General features: G+C 51.1%; 1 protein-coding gene across 1 annotated transcript in view; it reads right to left on the bottom strand.

The window, feature by feature from the left end:
• ptch2 (patched 2) overlaps positions 1-14,795 on the bottom strand; it is a 27,914-nt gene extending 13,119 nt beyond the window's left edge. Inside the window, 10 exon segments of the mRNA XM_027030262.2 lie at positions 671-818; positions 1,215-1,336; positions 1,430-1,625; positions 3,015-3,106; positions 3,341-3,410; positions 3,495-3,634; positions 3,637-3,686; positions 12,539-12,731; positions 14,566-14,660; positions 14,663-14,795. Of these exon segments, the coding sequence (XP_026886063.2) occupies positions 671-818; positions 1,215-1,336; positions 1,430-1,625; positions 3,015-3,106; positions 3,341-3,410; positions 3,495-3,634; positions 3,637-3,686; positions 12,539-12,731; positions 14,566-14,660; positions 14,663-14,708 (1,152 nt within the window). The 5' untranslated portion in view covers positions 14,709-14,795.
• Between the last annotated feature and the right edge of the window lie 76 nt (positions 14,796-14,871).

Here is a 14,871-nt window from a genome sequence, read left to right as displayed (position 1 = left end):
CATCGTGACGGGGGTGTTACGACTGTCACAAGTACATCGATGCCAAATCACTGATGCACGTATACAGGTCGTGTTGTTGAACGTGGAGTTAGGACGCGCGCACGTGTGTGTGTGTGTGTGTGTGTGTGTGTGTGTGTGTGTGTGTGTGTGTGTGTCGTGAGCCCTCTCAAAGCTTGACAAGCACAGAATAATGAGCACAGATGCCAGGGGTCAGGGGTGAGATATATCAGATGAGATCGCATGACCCCCCAGGCTCCTCCATCATCGCCATGACAACCTGAAGGGGAACCAAATACCTCTGCACTTTGTTTTTACAGTCCCTGCACCCTTCTCTCTCTCTCTCTCTCTCTCTCTCTCTCTCTCTCTCTCTCTCTCCTCTCTCTCTCTCTCTCTCTCTCTCTCTCTCTCTCTCTCTCTCTCTCTCTCTCTCTCTCTCTCTCTCTCTCTCTCTCTCTCTCTCTCTCGGTAAAACAGCTTGTTGTCATAACGGGCCTCCTAGTCTGAGTCTGAGCTTGGAGGACAGACGCTGTCCGGTCTAACAGAGCTGCTCTCCTCCTGACCTCCACCCCCCTCCACCCTCCTGACCTCCACCCTCCTGACCTCTCCTCCACCTCCACTTGATGCTCAAACTGCGGGAGAGAAGGTAGAGAAAGGAACGGGAGGAAGTGACCTCAACAAACTTCCTCTGCCAGGCCTCCAGGATGGCCGTGGCCTTCTCCTCGTTCCAGTTGAGGTCATGGATCTCGTAGTCATCCTTAAAGTGCTCGTACAGCTGCTTGGAGCTCATTAGGAGAAACATGGTCTGAAGGGCCTCGGCGCTGCAGGAGGAGTCACACACACACACACACACACACACGGACTGATCAGATCACACACACAGACCGTAACAGGTAAGGCTAACAGATAACCCCTCGCACGCGGGAGGGTCTGAGAAGGTTTACCCTTCTACCGTTTCCTCCGAGGTGAGGGCATAGGTCACGACCCCCACCTGTACCTTGCTGCCAACCCAAATGGTTTCAGTCATTTCAAATTAAAAGCCACAGTTTCAAAAAACAAAAACGCTGCAGAGTTAAGAGGTGTTGCTAACTGGACCTCTACTGGACTGTGGACCTGCTCCTATAGGTCGTGCTGGACTGGACTGGCCTATGCTGGAGCACCAGACACAGAAACAGATCCACTTGAGTAGCATTATTAAAGGTCTCTCTCTCTCTCACCTCTGCAAAGATCCCTGAGAGTTCTTCCTTCGTTCCCCCATGATGAGTTCTTCCTGCCAGTGCATGAACTTCCTGGAGAAGCCGTGGCAACCTCCCTGGAGCTCCGCTGCGATGTCTGGGCTCTGCGCAAGACAACACAGGCCTAAGCATCCAAAACCTCACATCCCAGAGACCCCTGCGATGTGTCGGGAGTGGTTGGTGTGGGACACACCCACCTGCTGCTGCTCCTTGTTGGGTGCGCTGAGGGGGCAGTCTGGGTCGCTGAGGTCCAGGCAGGGCCGGTTCATGTAACCGTGGCCCACCTGCGCCTTGTCCAGCATCTCCCTGAAGCCCTCCAGAGACGTGAACTGACTCAGCTCCGCCATGAGCTTTAGAGGGTCCAGGTTCATCCACTGTATGTCGGGCATGCCCCTGTTACACAACACCGTAACGTCAGAAAGCCGTTAAATCCTCTAGATCAGGTGACCATACAGGCATCCAGGCAGGGCCGTTTCCCTGCTGTACCCCTGCCCAGCCATCCCATAACTGCCTCCCCCAGGACCGCAGTGGCCCCCCACCTGGGCCTGGCCCACCGACGCTGCATAAAGCAGCATGTATTATCCTGTTACACGGCCCGGGCGTAAAACGCAGGCAGGCCGCCGCCTCCTGGACCTCCACTGTCCCTGCGCCTCCCACCAGAGGAGTCAGAACAATTACTCCCACATCCCAGATGTCTTGATAAGAGGTCGGGCCCAGGGTCTCACGCGCTAATCCACAACCCACAGCGCCATGCCTCAAAACCCCAGGCGAAGCTCCATGTGAAACCTCTTCTCCTGCTACCAGAGTGCTGCACCGCATTGAGCTGTCTGGTGAGACTATATCAAGGGTTAGGGTTGATGAGTAGAGTTGCGACCTCCTCATCTAATGAAATATTTTATCATTAGAAAAAAAAAAAAACTGTTCCCAACCTGAGCTGAGCTCCCACCCCCAGATCTCCCTCTGATAACTCCTGAAGAGGCTGAAACACAACTGTGCTTCTCCTCTCCCACACCCCAGTGCCGTAGCCTCCGTGTGCAGAACACGCAGAACCAACCCTGCCCAATCACGAAGACGCAGAACCAACCCTGACCAATCAGGAACACGCAGAACCAACCCTGACCAACCAGGAACACGCAGCAGCCCCTCACCTCCCCGCACTCATCCCGCAATCATCCCGCACTCATCCCCACACTGCTGCAGGAGTGAAATGAAGGCACCACAGGCAGCTACAAAAACACCCTCTTGGTGAGAGCTGGCCAAAGCTAACGTGGTTTAAACGAATAATAACTACATTGAAAAAAAGAGTAAAAAGAATAAACAAAGCCACTTAAATAAAAGGACCCTGTCCAACATGGATGTGCGTGAGCACTCAGGAAGGGGTTTGCTCTGTCTGGACCCTCTCGGCCCCTCCGTGATCCGGCTGCGTTTTATTTGTTGGCCGACTCACAGCTCGGAACCCGGGCGATTAGCATGAGAATGTGCCGCGTTACCCGCTACAGACAAAGCCTGCGTGCTCCCCAGAGAGCCTCTCTGATGAACACCCAGTCGTAAACTCAAAGAATGCGCACCATTGTCTGTGGCGCCGCGGGCCAACACCTCCCCCTCACTGCCTTGGATGGGTGAGGTAGGTGAGAGAGGTGTGAGGAGACAGAACGTCCTCTGCTCCACCCCCACTCCACCTGCCGTTCGGAGCGCCGTGTCAGGCTCTGGGGTGCTGCTGTGGGGGTGCACAGTGTCTGTAAGTGTGTGTGTGTGTGTGTGTGAGTGAGTGAGTGGACTCACGGTAAGTAGGCGGAGCCTCCCTGTAGTTTGGCTCCTTCCCAGAAACAGTCCAGAGGAGTGATGATCATACAGGGGAAGAGCTTGTCAATCATCTACAGGGCAGAACATATACCCTTATCAATGCACGCCCTTATCGATACACACCTTATCGATACAGCCCTTATCAATACACGCTTTATCAATACATGCCCTTATCAATGCACGTCTCATCAATGCATACCTTATCAATACACGCCTATATCAATACACCCCCATTACACCCCTTAGCAATACACTCCCATCATATTTAATTTAATATCAATAAACATCTGAAGGCAGCGTCTTACCCTCTCGATCATCACATTCTCTATGATTGGGACGCCTGATTTGAAACAGATTTTGTTAAGGTCCCAGGATCTGCAGGGAGAATTAACCAAACCAAACGTTAGCGGATGTCGACATTGGTGCAGGAGCTCGAACTTCAGTGGACGATGGACTCACTTTCCATAAAGTGACACCTGGACCTTGCTAGCGGATAGAGCTGCCTCCAGGTGCAGCAGCAAAGCATCCTGGGTAAGAATGTTGCTTCCTTCCTGCTTGGGTGTCTGTATGAGCATCTGTGACGGTGAACACAGTCTCCTCACCCCTGCTTCTCTTTAGTGTAATGCAGTTCTCTACTCACCCTACTGCCAACTAGGAGAGAGAGAGAGAGAGAGAGAGAGAGAGAGAGAGAGAGAGAGAGAGAGAGACAGACAGACAAAGACACGGAGGGAGAAGAAAAAATAATTAGGTTCATTCACAAGTATATCAAACAGTACGACATTTGATCTACTTTTTGTTCTGGTTCTAGCAGGTCTACTTTACTGTCTGAAATGTTTACACATTAATAATCCTCTATATCTAATCCAGAAACTTCTAATAATCCACTATATCCAATCCGGAAACTTCTAATTCCCGCACGTCTCTCACCAAACATCGGCACCCGCACGAGGCCTTCGGGAGTTAGGCTGTGAGCTGCCCCTGTGTGACCTAACGCCATCGCGTTGAGCTGGGAAGAGTTCTCTCTTAAATCCTCCCGGAACAGTGCTCGGCTGGAACACACAGACTGGCCCTGGCACACACCCAGCTCCGGGATGACCCCGTCGCCATGGCAATTGCTCAGCGAGCTCAGAGCGCATGGCAGTGGCTCACGGTGTTGGCCTACGCCTACATACATGCTTCCATGGCTACGGAAGTATGGAGGGTCGGCGCGATTATCATCCCAGTGGGACAGACAGACAAGGAATTCTCAGTTTGAAAGAAGCCGTCTGTGATCACAGAGTTTTAAGATGCCGGAGGGCCAGGGTGTGTATATGTGTGTGTGTGTGTGTGTGTGTGTGTGTGTGCAGGTTTGGAATGAAACGGTTCGTGTGGTACACAGAGCTGAGATGAAAAACATCAAAGCGGACGTAGTTAGCCCTGCCCCTTGATTAGCCCCACCCCCCTGGTGGTGAAGGAGTGTAGGTAGGGCTAGCAACACCACACCAGCAGCTCAAGACCAGTACAAACCAGCCTGAACTGGACAGAGAAGCTTGCCTCCTCATTTACTTCAATGGGATTCCTTTAAGAACCTTTTTACACACACGACCCACATTCAAACATACAAGTGTGTGTGTGTGTGTGCACGTGTGCGAGTGTGACCTGTGTGTGTGCGCGTGTGAGTGTGTGAGGTGTGTGTGTGTGTATGAGTGACTGCACGACTGCAAACAAATTGGCCAAACTCACACAACAGTCAATCTCCTGTTCACACACACACACACACACACACCATTTCTCCTACAGCTAGGGTATGTAAACACATTACTTCAAACAACTGCCACACTACGTCCCAAGGACAGATCCATTTGCAAAAATACAAACGCCCATTTGATTGCCCCCCCCCCCCAACAGTCATCTTGCTTCTCTACACCATGTTCATATTTAATGCATTCAGGCATCTGCAGGAATGGAGCTGCAGTCCTTGGGCCTGTAATTACAGGGGCTCCTGAAGTAAATTATAGCTATTTTGTGTCTGGTTCCTCCCATCTGGACCACACAGCTAGAGGACTGAGTGTGTGCCAACGCTCAGCCTGTCTCCAGATGGGCGCTCTGCTCCACTCTCTCTCTCCCTCACTCGCTCGCTCGCTCACTCTTAAAGGGACAGGCGCCCAAATACTTTCCCAGCCAGGGTGGCAGTGGAGGGAACAGGGAGTCGCGGGGGAGGAGCTGGAGAAGACATCGTGCGCCCGCGGACGTTCAGAGTGTCGATGCCTCACATGCCTCATATGTGTTGCGGGGAAACTGGGCCTCGCTGTGTACGGGTGGGACCGACCTCCGCACGGTGAATCACATTGTACACAGGCGAAGGGGAGATCAATCAATGATTGATTGATACCTAGAAAGAACTGGTATGAAATATAAATGCCAATAAGATCAGAGTCAGAATCAGAACCCCCCCCCCCCCCTCTCTCTCTCCCTCTCCCTCTCTCTCTCTACTCTCTCCCTCTCTCTCCCTCTCTCTCTCACTCCCTGTCATAGCCCCGGGGGTGACATCACCATCACGGGACAATTATCTATCAGGAGGGTCTGACCGCTGCTCCTCAACATGGAAGAAAAACAAACTAACCCAAGTCTCACACACACACACACACACACACACACACACACACACTACCCCCCACCGCCCTCCTCTGAAAACCCTAGCGTAGTCCGAACCTGCACTCACACACACATCCTTACAGGAAAAGATGAGAGACACAGACTTCCACAACCGTCCTAGAGCACGCGGGGCAGTCTGGGGCAGTGGACGTAATTAGCCACGAACAGGAAGAACTCTCCACAAGCTCCCGCCCCCTTTGAATAGGCGTCAACTACTGTGCTGGGCCCAATCACAACCAACCCCTCCCTCACGCCCCAAAGTCCCACCCATGTGATCGGGCTTCATGCCATCCTGACACCTGATAGGGTAAACACGGACACACAGGTTCACGCACCAGAAGACCTTGATGACACCATAATATTTGTAAAAATCCAACAGAAATGTTAAACTCCTTCAATAAAACAGCGAATAAACAGCAAGCTGAGAGTCTAACACCTGGGTCACACTAACTGACTACGAATAGCTTGTGTGTGTGAGTGTGTGTGTTGTGCGCACACAACAGTAAGCGAGTGGTGCCGTATTGTGGATTAACTGGCGCTGAGTCTCCGTTAGACCAGGCCACCTTCAAAGTGCTGAGGGCCAGATTAGGATTAGGTGGCTGTGAAAAGCCTCATGCTGGTATGAAGGAAATCCCACGAGGAAGAGTGCTGAAAGATACACACACACACACGAGGAAGAGTGCTGAAAGATACACACACACACACACACACACTCACACACACGAGGAAGAGTGCTGAAAGATACACACACACACACGAGGAAGAGTGCTGAAAGATACACACACACACACGAGGAAGAGTGCTGAAAGATACACACACACACACACACACACACACACACGAGGAAGAGTGCTGAAAGATACACACACACACACGAGGAAGAGTGCTGAAGATACACACACACACACGAGGAAGAGTGCTGAAAGATACACACACACACACACACACACACACACACAAGGAAGAGTGCTGAAAGATACACACACACACACGAGGAAGGAGTGGCTGAAAGATACACACACACACACGAGGAAGAGTGCTGAAAGATACACACACACACACACACACACACACACACGAGGAAGAGTGCTGAAAGATACCACACACACACACACACGAGGAAGAGTGCTGAAAGATACACACAACCAACACACACACACACGAGGAAGAGTGCTGAAAGATACACACACACACACACACACACACACACACACACACGAGGAAGAGTGCTGAAAGACACACACACACACGAGGGAAGAGTGCTGAATAGATACACACACACACACGAGAAGAGTGCTGAAGATACACACACACACACGAGGAAGAGTGCTGAAAGATACACACACACACACGAGGAAGAGTGCTGAAAGATACACACACACACACACACACACACACACGAGGAAGAGTGCTGAAAGATACACACACACACACACGAGGAAGAGTGCTGAAAGATACACACACACACACACGAGGAAGAGTGCTGAAAGATACACACACACACACACGAGGAAGAGTGCTGAAAGATACACACACACACACACACTCACACACACACACACACACACACACACACACGAAGAAGAGTGCTGAAAGATACACACACACACACACACACACGAAGAAGAGTGCTGAAAGATACACACACACACAAGAGTGCTGAAAGATACACACACACACAAGAGTGCTGAAAGATACACACACACACACACAAGAAGAGTGCTGAAAGACACACACACGCATGCGCACATACGAGGAAGAGTGCTGAAAGATACACACACACACACACACGCATGCGCACACACGAGGAAGAGTGCTGAAAGATACACACACACACACGAGGAAGAGTGCTGAAAGATACACACACACACACACACGCATGCGCACATACGAGGAAGAGTGCTGAAAGATATACACACACACACACACGCAATGCGCACATACGAGAGAAGAGTGCTGAAAGATATACACACACACGCATGCACACATACGAGGAAGAGTGCTGAAAGATACACACACACACACACATGCGCACATACGAGGAAGAGTGCTGAAAGATATACACACACACACGCGCGCATGCACACGCGGAAGAGTGCTGAAAGATACGCACACACACACACACACAAGGAAGAATGATGAAAGATACACACACACACACAAACACACGTATGCATGCACACACACGCACGCACACTCACACCTGCATGCACACACACACACACACACACACACACACACACACACACACTCACACTCACACACACACACACACACTCACACACACACACACACCGAGCTGCTGTTCTCTGCTCTCAGTTCCTTCCCCAGCTGCACATTCCTCAGAGCTGTTCTCCCACACATTACATCATGGACACTCAACCATGTCTCGCGCCACACTCCTTAGCCCCGCCCCCAGTAGGCAGGCGGGGACAGCTCCACCTCTGGCTCCACCCCCACAGTCAAGGCGGAGCTGCTTGGATGCGCAGCTTTGACGCCTCCTGTTTTTCAAGCCTTTTCAGATGTTTCCCAACAAACAGGGTTTGGGGAGGGGCACGGGGGTGGGGGGGGAGTGTGGGGTAGGGAGGGTGTTGGTGAAGGATGTGTGGGGTAAAGACGGTGTTGGTTGAGGATGTGTGGGGGTGTGTGTAGGGTAGAGAGGATGTTGGTGGAGGGTGTGTGAGGGTGTGTGTGTCTGTGTGTGTGTGTGAGTGCGTGTCTGAGTGTGTGTGCGCGTGTCTGTGTGTGCGCGTGTGTGTGTGAGCGTGTGTCTGTGCAAGTGTGTGTGAGTGTGCGTGTGTGTGTGTGCGCGCGTCTGTGCGTGTGTGCATACAAGCACGTGTGTTCTCCCGTATTGCTCAAGAAGCGTTCGTACTAGTTTGTGCTAAGTTATCCATTTAAAAATGAAGCATATATAACATTTTTAAAGAAATCAAAATGGATGAACAAAACAGCAAAGTTTCTGTTTCCACCGAGTTCAGTGTGATTACTAGTGAGCACCGACATAAATCTGCAGCGGCGTGGGCTTTTAGTAGCAGGTCATTAGCATATGTATGGGCTGGCCTGTCTTAATTATGCTACTTCTAATACACACATTAGGCACTCGAGTGGACTGCTAAAACAGCTTAATGTGTAGTTGAAACATACATTCACCCACAGTGAAAGGCAAAAGTTTTCCACATTGCTGGTCTCATTCAGACTGGAAATGAATTTATCGAGCCCAACAGCTCCCCTCCCCACTTCCAAGAAAATGTTTTTTTTCTTGCTTTTCTCTGACCAAAAGGGGCAAACTGTGTTCTGGGAAAGAAAAGTAAGAGAATTTTTTTTTTTTTGCCAAAAAAGTGACCAGTGCCTCAGGCTTCTGGAGCAAAGAAAGAAATATTTATTGTCCGAGAGGTTCTATGAAAGAAAGGAAGAAAGAGCGCGAGAGAAAGAAAGAAGGAACGAGGAGGATGAGAAGTGAGGAGCTTTCGGGAGGCTGCTGGTGGAGAGGTGTAGCTACGCCCCTCACCCACGCCCGCGTTTCCCTGCGCATTACCCCCTGTAGCAGAGTCTCGCCGCCGTGTGTCCAACCCATGCGCTTCCTCAGCGCTGCAATTGTTGGGAAATACGAGAATCCCACAAACGCTGCTGAGCCGGTGGGGGGCAGTGGCCCCAAGCCCGCACCCCACCTACTGGAGAGAAGGGGGGACTTGTTCAACTCAGTACTCGGCTCCCAGCCCGTTCTTCAGCAACGCCGGCTTGCGGTGGATAGTGGTGTGTGGTGGGTGGGGAGTTGAAATAAACATTTTCAAGTGACCCAGGCCGACTCTGGGCTTGTTTGTTCTTTCGACCGGTGAGGTCCGAGTCTCGGCAGTTCGGAGTTTATTTCTGTAGCCGGTCTCCTACAATGCGCCACAGAGCGCTCTTTTTCCCGGAGCCGCCGCCGAACTGCTGTGTGTTTTCTGATGAATTATTGCGTTTATCTGGACTTTGCCCACCTTCCTCAAGACTCCCGAACCGCTCCCTCCAGACAGGCGAGTTCCCTGAGTGGTACCTGCTGTCAGCATGTCAGCTTGCTCCACCCCCTTCCTTACCCAGAAGCCCCTGCTCCTCACCTCTTCCCAACTGGCCTAATGTTTTCACAGCTTGCCTGTGTTGCCCACGTCTGTCAAGCACAAAACTGTGTCAAGACAGATGAGAAAATTAAGGCAGGGGTGTGCGCGCGACTGCATAAACAGCCCTCTCGCTTTAAAAAGCGCTGCTGTTCCTCCAGTCGGACGCACGTTTGCGCAGAGCTCCACTAATGACTGTTTAATTCCCCACAAGCCTTCCGAGAGGTCTCCATTACTCAAACCATCGCATGTGCACACAACAAAGTCTGCCTGGGGCTTCTCAGGTCCGCTGCGATGGGGAACCTTGTCAATAACTAATTGCTGTTATCCTTCCTTAGAGAAGAAAAGTCCCACATTATCTGATGAGTGGCTATATGATTAAGACAAGATGGCAGCCACCCCAAAGGCTTGGCGTGGGAGCCCAGATTTGTCTTCTAACAAATTCAGGAACTCTGCCGCACTCTCTCGAGAGCTGACGTCTGAGCGTAGGAAACTGGAGGACTATGCTCTTCTTCTCCTGCCCCTGCCCTTCCACATACCCCTCTACTTTATTACCGCACTTTATTACTCAGTGGCTGTGCTTACATGCTCTCAAGCTTCTGGCTATGACCTCAGCACTTGCTAACTGAGGGAGGGTATTTTTAAGGTCAGTCCCTATGAAATTCAAATTCAGCTTTTAAACACCAAAGCAGATATTTGGCAACACAGATGGGACCAATCTGAGCAAATGAACAACTAAAAAAGAAACTGTGTGTGTGTGTGTGTGTGTGTGTGTGTGTGTGTGTGTGGAGCCTAACTGAGCGTGTGCTGTGTCTGATGTCTGGAAGCACAGATTTCACCAGTGTTCCTCTGCTCCAGAGTTCCCGGCATTCTAAAGTCACTCTGCCCACAGCTTTTCGTGGAGAGCTGGAAACCGGCATGAATGCCCGGGTGGTCCGGGAGGATGTGGAAAACTAGGGGTGGCCAGGGTGACATTTGCGGTGGTGGGGCAGAGGCTGGGGTGAGCGTGGGGCAGTAACAGCCTTAGGGTATGTTGGGGGGAGAGGCACAGATGCTCCTGAACGCACAGCTGACAAAGTGTGAGGTTCCATTCGCCCTGTTTGCCTCACACACACAGAATTGTCACGCTGGCCCGGACCGCCGTGCGGTGGGAGGGAGAGGGCGCTTTCTGAACACGGACTCCTTTCTGAGACGCAACACTGAACTAATCCAGCAAATTACAGCCTGGACTCTTCTGAGAGCCGCAGCAAGACAAAAGACTCATGAAATAAACACTTGAAAACATTGATGTCACACAATTCATTAAAAGTCCCTTTTCTTTGTCCATGAGACTTTTGTTTGTGTGTGTGTGTGTGTGTGTGTGTGTGTGTGTGTGAGAACTAACCTCTCCTTGTTACCAAACCACTTACTCCCCATTCAATAGCGAGCAGCTTTGTCAATGGGCTATTGGAGGAAACAACACAAGCAGAAACTCTAGTAACATGGGCCGGCCTCTTAAAGGAACAGTGCCCCATTTCAGCAAGTCTGCACTTCAAGACTGCTTTACATTAACAGACGAATTCTGTGACAGCACCTGACAAGTCCTTCTGCACGCCTCCCCGTGTGCCCGGGAGGGGGGTTGGGGGGCGCGGCGTACAAATCCATCAGCTGTGTGTGATATTTATGGAGAAAGGTTTGGACAAATCAGGTCTTCTCGCAGGACAAAAAAGAAACAGCAGTACACGCTACACTGCAAGCAGGCTAAGAACCGTCCAGCAACTCAAACGTTTCTCTCGTGGGCTCAAAAGAAGCTACTAAAACTCCATTCGTGATATACTTAAAACAACTACAGCAGCTCCGTGTGTGTGCGTGTGTGTGCACGTGTGCGTAACAGGTGGGTAAACTTCAGCTGTATTTACCACCTCAGCCTCTACCCCAGCCGAGGAAAGGGGGTGTGTCTTTATTGTTGAATGGAATCCAAGAATAGTTGAGGACCACACAGAGAGAAGGAGGGGAGGGTTGGGGCACTCCAGGGCGGTTAACGATTCACACACCCCATCTGTGCAGGGGATCAGCGGCTCCACCAAACCCGGGGGTGGCGGGGGGGGGGCTTAACAGGAATTTGGTAGTGTGAAAAGCAAATAAAGATGCCTGAAAACGCACAGATAAGTGAGGCGTGCAAGAAATGTGCGTCAAATGTGCATGTGTGAGTGTGTTGTGTGTGTGTGTGGTGGCTGAGGGCGGTAAACGACGTGCGGTAAAGGCACCAGTGGAAAACAATACTCCTGATGGACAGAGAAGAAGAGAGATCTTGCTCGTCGGAAGAGGAGGAGAAACGCAAACCGCTTGTACGTGACAGAATTGATGGAATTCCTGAGGTCATGGTCCGTGTTTAAAGACCAGTGCACACACTGATCCCACAGAGCAGTGAGGATGATCGCCACGCAACAGCCACACCACCAGCCCTCAGACCTGGTCTCCCAAAACAGCCACTGTCTGTCTGCTTGTTCAGGGACTAATGCATGCAGGAACCACTGAAAAAATCCTCCAGAGCAGAAGGGGCTGATGGGTAACTTCAGATATTGCTGTCTCTCTCTCTCTCTCTCTCTCTCTCTCACCAGACCCCACCCTACACACACAAACAACCTGACACCACAACAAAACGCTCACAAACAGCCTTATCTGAACTGCGGGTATGAATTCCCTAAGTTCCTGGGCCAAAAAACATACAAACAAAACAAAACAACCGCCCCGAACTCCAGCATTCCCGAAGCCCGACCCCGAAGACACACTCACCTTCCACCCAGAGCTGCTCGATGTCTGTCTCGATGGCGGCCACGCGTAAACCCACCGACAGGGCTCCGAACACCAGCAGGCCGACGAAAAGGACTTTCCCACAATGCCGCTGAATGTGGCAGCCCAGAGAGAAGAGGAGCACCTGGACGCTGGATCGGAGCCACAGCGGGGCGTTGTGTCCCGAAGCCTTGCCCTGCAACACCAGAGAGGAAGCCTCAGTCCCGCCCGGAATTAGAGCAACACCGAGCAAGTGCCTGGCCCTGTGCCCACCAGGCAGTGTTTAGGAGAAACAACCCATCCTTCAGAACACCCTCTCAGTCTCACGCAACAGAGCAGCCACTAGACCACACGGCCAGCAGTTTCCAATATGGTCACTGTCATTATTATTGTTACTTTGATTTTCAGTCAACTCTCTCTTCAAAAAGAACCTGATATGTACAAAAAAACCCAAAAAACCCACATGACTTACTTTTGTTTCGCTTGAATGTATACATTGCCACAATGTTCTTAGCATATTTAAGATTTAGTTTTGAATGCATTTAAGAAAAAGGAAATTTGAAAATAATCTCAAAATGACAATATTAGCTGTAAGATTATTGTGGAATCACTTCACAACAAGAACACCACACACATTTCCCGGATCTTATTCACATTTCGAACAACCAATAAATCATCCGTCAGGAATTACATCCATATGGCGATCAGACATCTTTGCTGAACACATTGAATCAGTATTTATTGATCAATTTTCATTAGCACCCGTACACGTCTTTCCTCCAGTACTGGGACGCAGTACTGGGACGCTGTAACACGCTTACTGGGAACACTAACTCTGAACTGGGCTGCTGAACTGGTGCAGCACGTGCGTTCTGAAGGCTCATTTCTGACCGTCTGACATCTCCAGTCGGTGGCCGGTCTGCCGTTTGGCTCGGCGCAACAGGAAACGTTGATTTTGAGCGGTCCAGTTCCACGTGCCAAACGATCCGAACGTGGCGGCCTGGTGCAGACCACACACGCGCGCCCTCGTTAGGTATTACGTTACTTACAAGACTCCTTCACCAACCTTGACAGCTTTGGTTAGATGAATGGCCCGTATTCACATCACACCGTGACCGCGGGTTCCTCCAGTCTATCACCGACTGCACATTATAACTGTTCTCCTCCTCAAAGCTCTTGTTAAACAACTGACACTCTTTATATTTCAATAAAATGAAATCTCTACAAAAAGATTTCAGCATAAGAAAGCTTAATAGGTAAGTTCTGCTCCAGAAGACTGGTAATAAAGCTATAATGTGGTTTCAATGATGACTAATGTATGATTTGGACTGAGAACACAATCTAGTTTAAGATAAACTGCAACAACACACAACCCATTTTGATCCAACCTGTGTGAACAGAAGCCTTAATTGACGGGTACTTTTCCGTAACGTTCATGCCTGTTATTACAACTATCAGAACTACTGCCTGCTTCACACTCGCAGGATAATGTGTGTATGTGAAAGTACGCGACGCGCTGGCTAAAACGCCAGGCTTCAGCGACAGAAATGCGACCGTGACCAACTCAAGAGCTTCTTTGTAATCGTCCTCCCTCGCAACCCTGCAACACGTTCCGTTTGCAGTCCGCTCTGCGCGGGCTCGCGGACGGGACCGTAGCTGCGCTGCTCTGCCGCACCCGGGCAGGCCGTCAGATGCGGCTCAATCCGGACCTGGTCCCACAAACCCCGCACGAGCAGGCATCTACCGTGCAATGCGACGATGAATGAAACTCAAGCGGGGAGCGCAGGCAAAGCAGGCGAACTTGTCCCGTGCCTCTCTGAGCCAGGCTGTGCATGCAGTCTAAACGCGGCGTGTACCTGGATTATCTTAATCTGTCATTCGGGACGCTGGTTAATTCTCGAGTACTAAAACGCACCAGGCGACTTTGCGTGGGACAATCGGTCGTTTCAATTCCCGCACGCGTAAGAAACTGCAAACGGACAACAAGCACGTTGTGTATCGCCCGTATTCGCCAGGAAGGTTTTTGTCACCTTAGAAATGTGTTCAGCGCAAAAGCGGCGGCAGTAACCGGGTCTCCGCGGGAGCTCGGCGCGCACAGGCGGCGTGGAACGCGTGTAACGTGGGGTAAATCTCCAGACCCACCGGCCCCTGGGCGTCGGGGGTCCGAGGCCATAGTCCGAACCACACAGCAGCAGCGAAGAAAGTCAGAGAGGAACGGCTCGCGCTCGCCACGAGCGACAATAATCCGGTACAAAGAGCGCGCGCTCCCACGGCGTCAAAGTTGGAAAAATATGCTTCAGTCCATCCCAACATCATGCGCTCGAGTCCGCGCGGAT

This window comes from Electrophorus electricus, chromosome 18, assembly GCF_013358815.1.
Source record: "Electrophorus electricus isolate fEleEle1 chromosome 18, fEleEle1.pri, whole genome shotgun sequence".
Classification (NCBI taxonomy): Eukaryota; Metazoa; Chordata; class Actinopteri; order Gymnotiformes; family Gymnotidae; genus Electrophorus; species Electrophorus electricus.
Note: the sequence above shows the minus strand (reverse complement) of the source record. Positions and strands in the feature narration are given on the sequence as shown.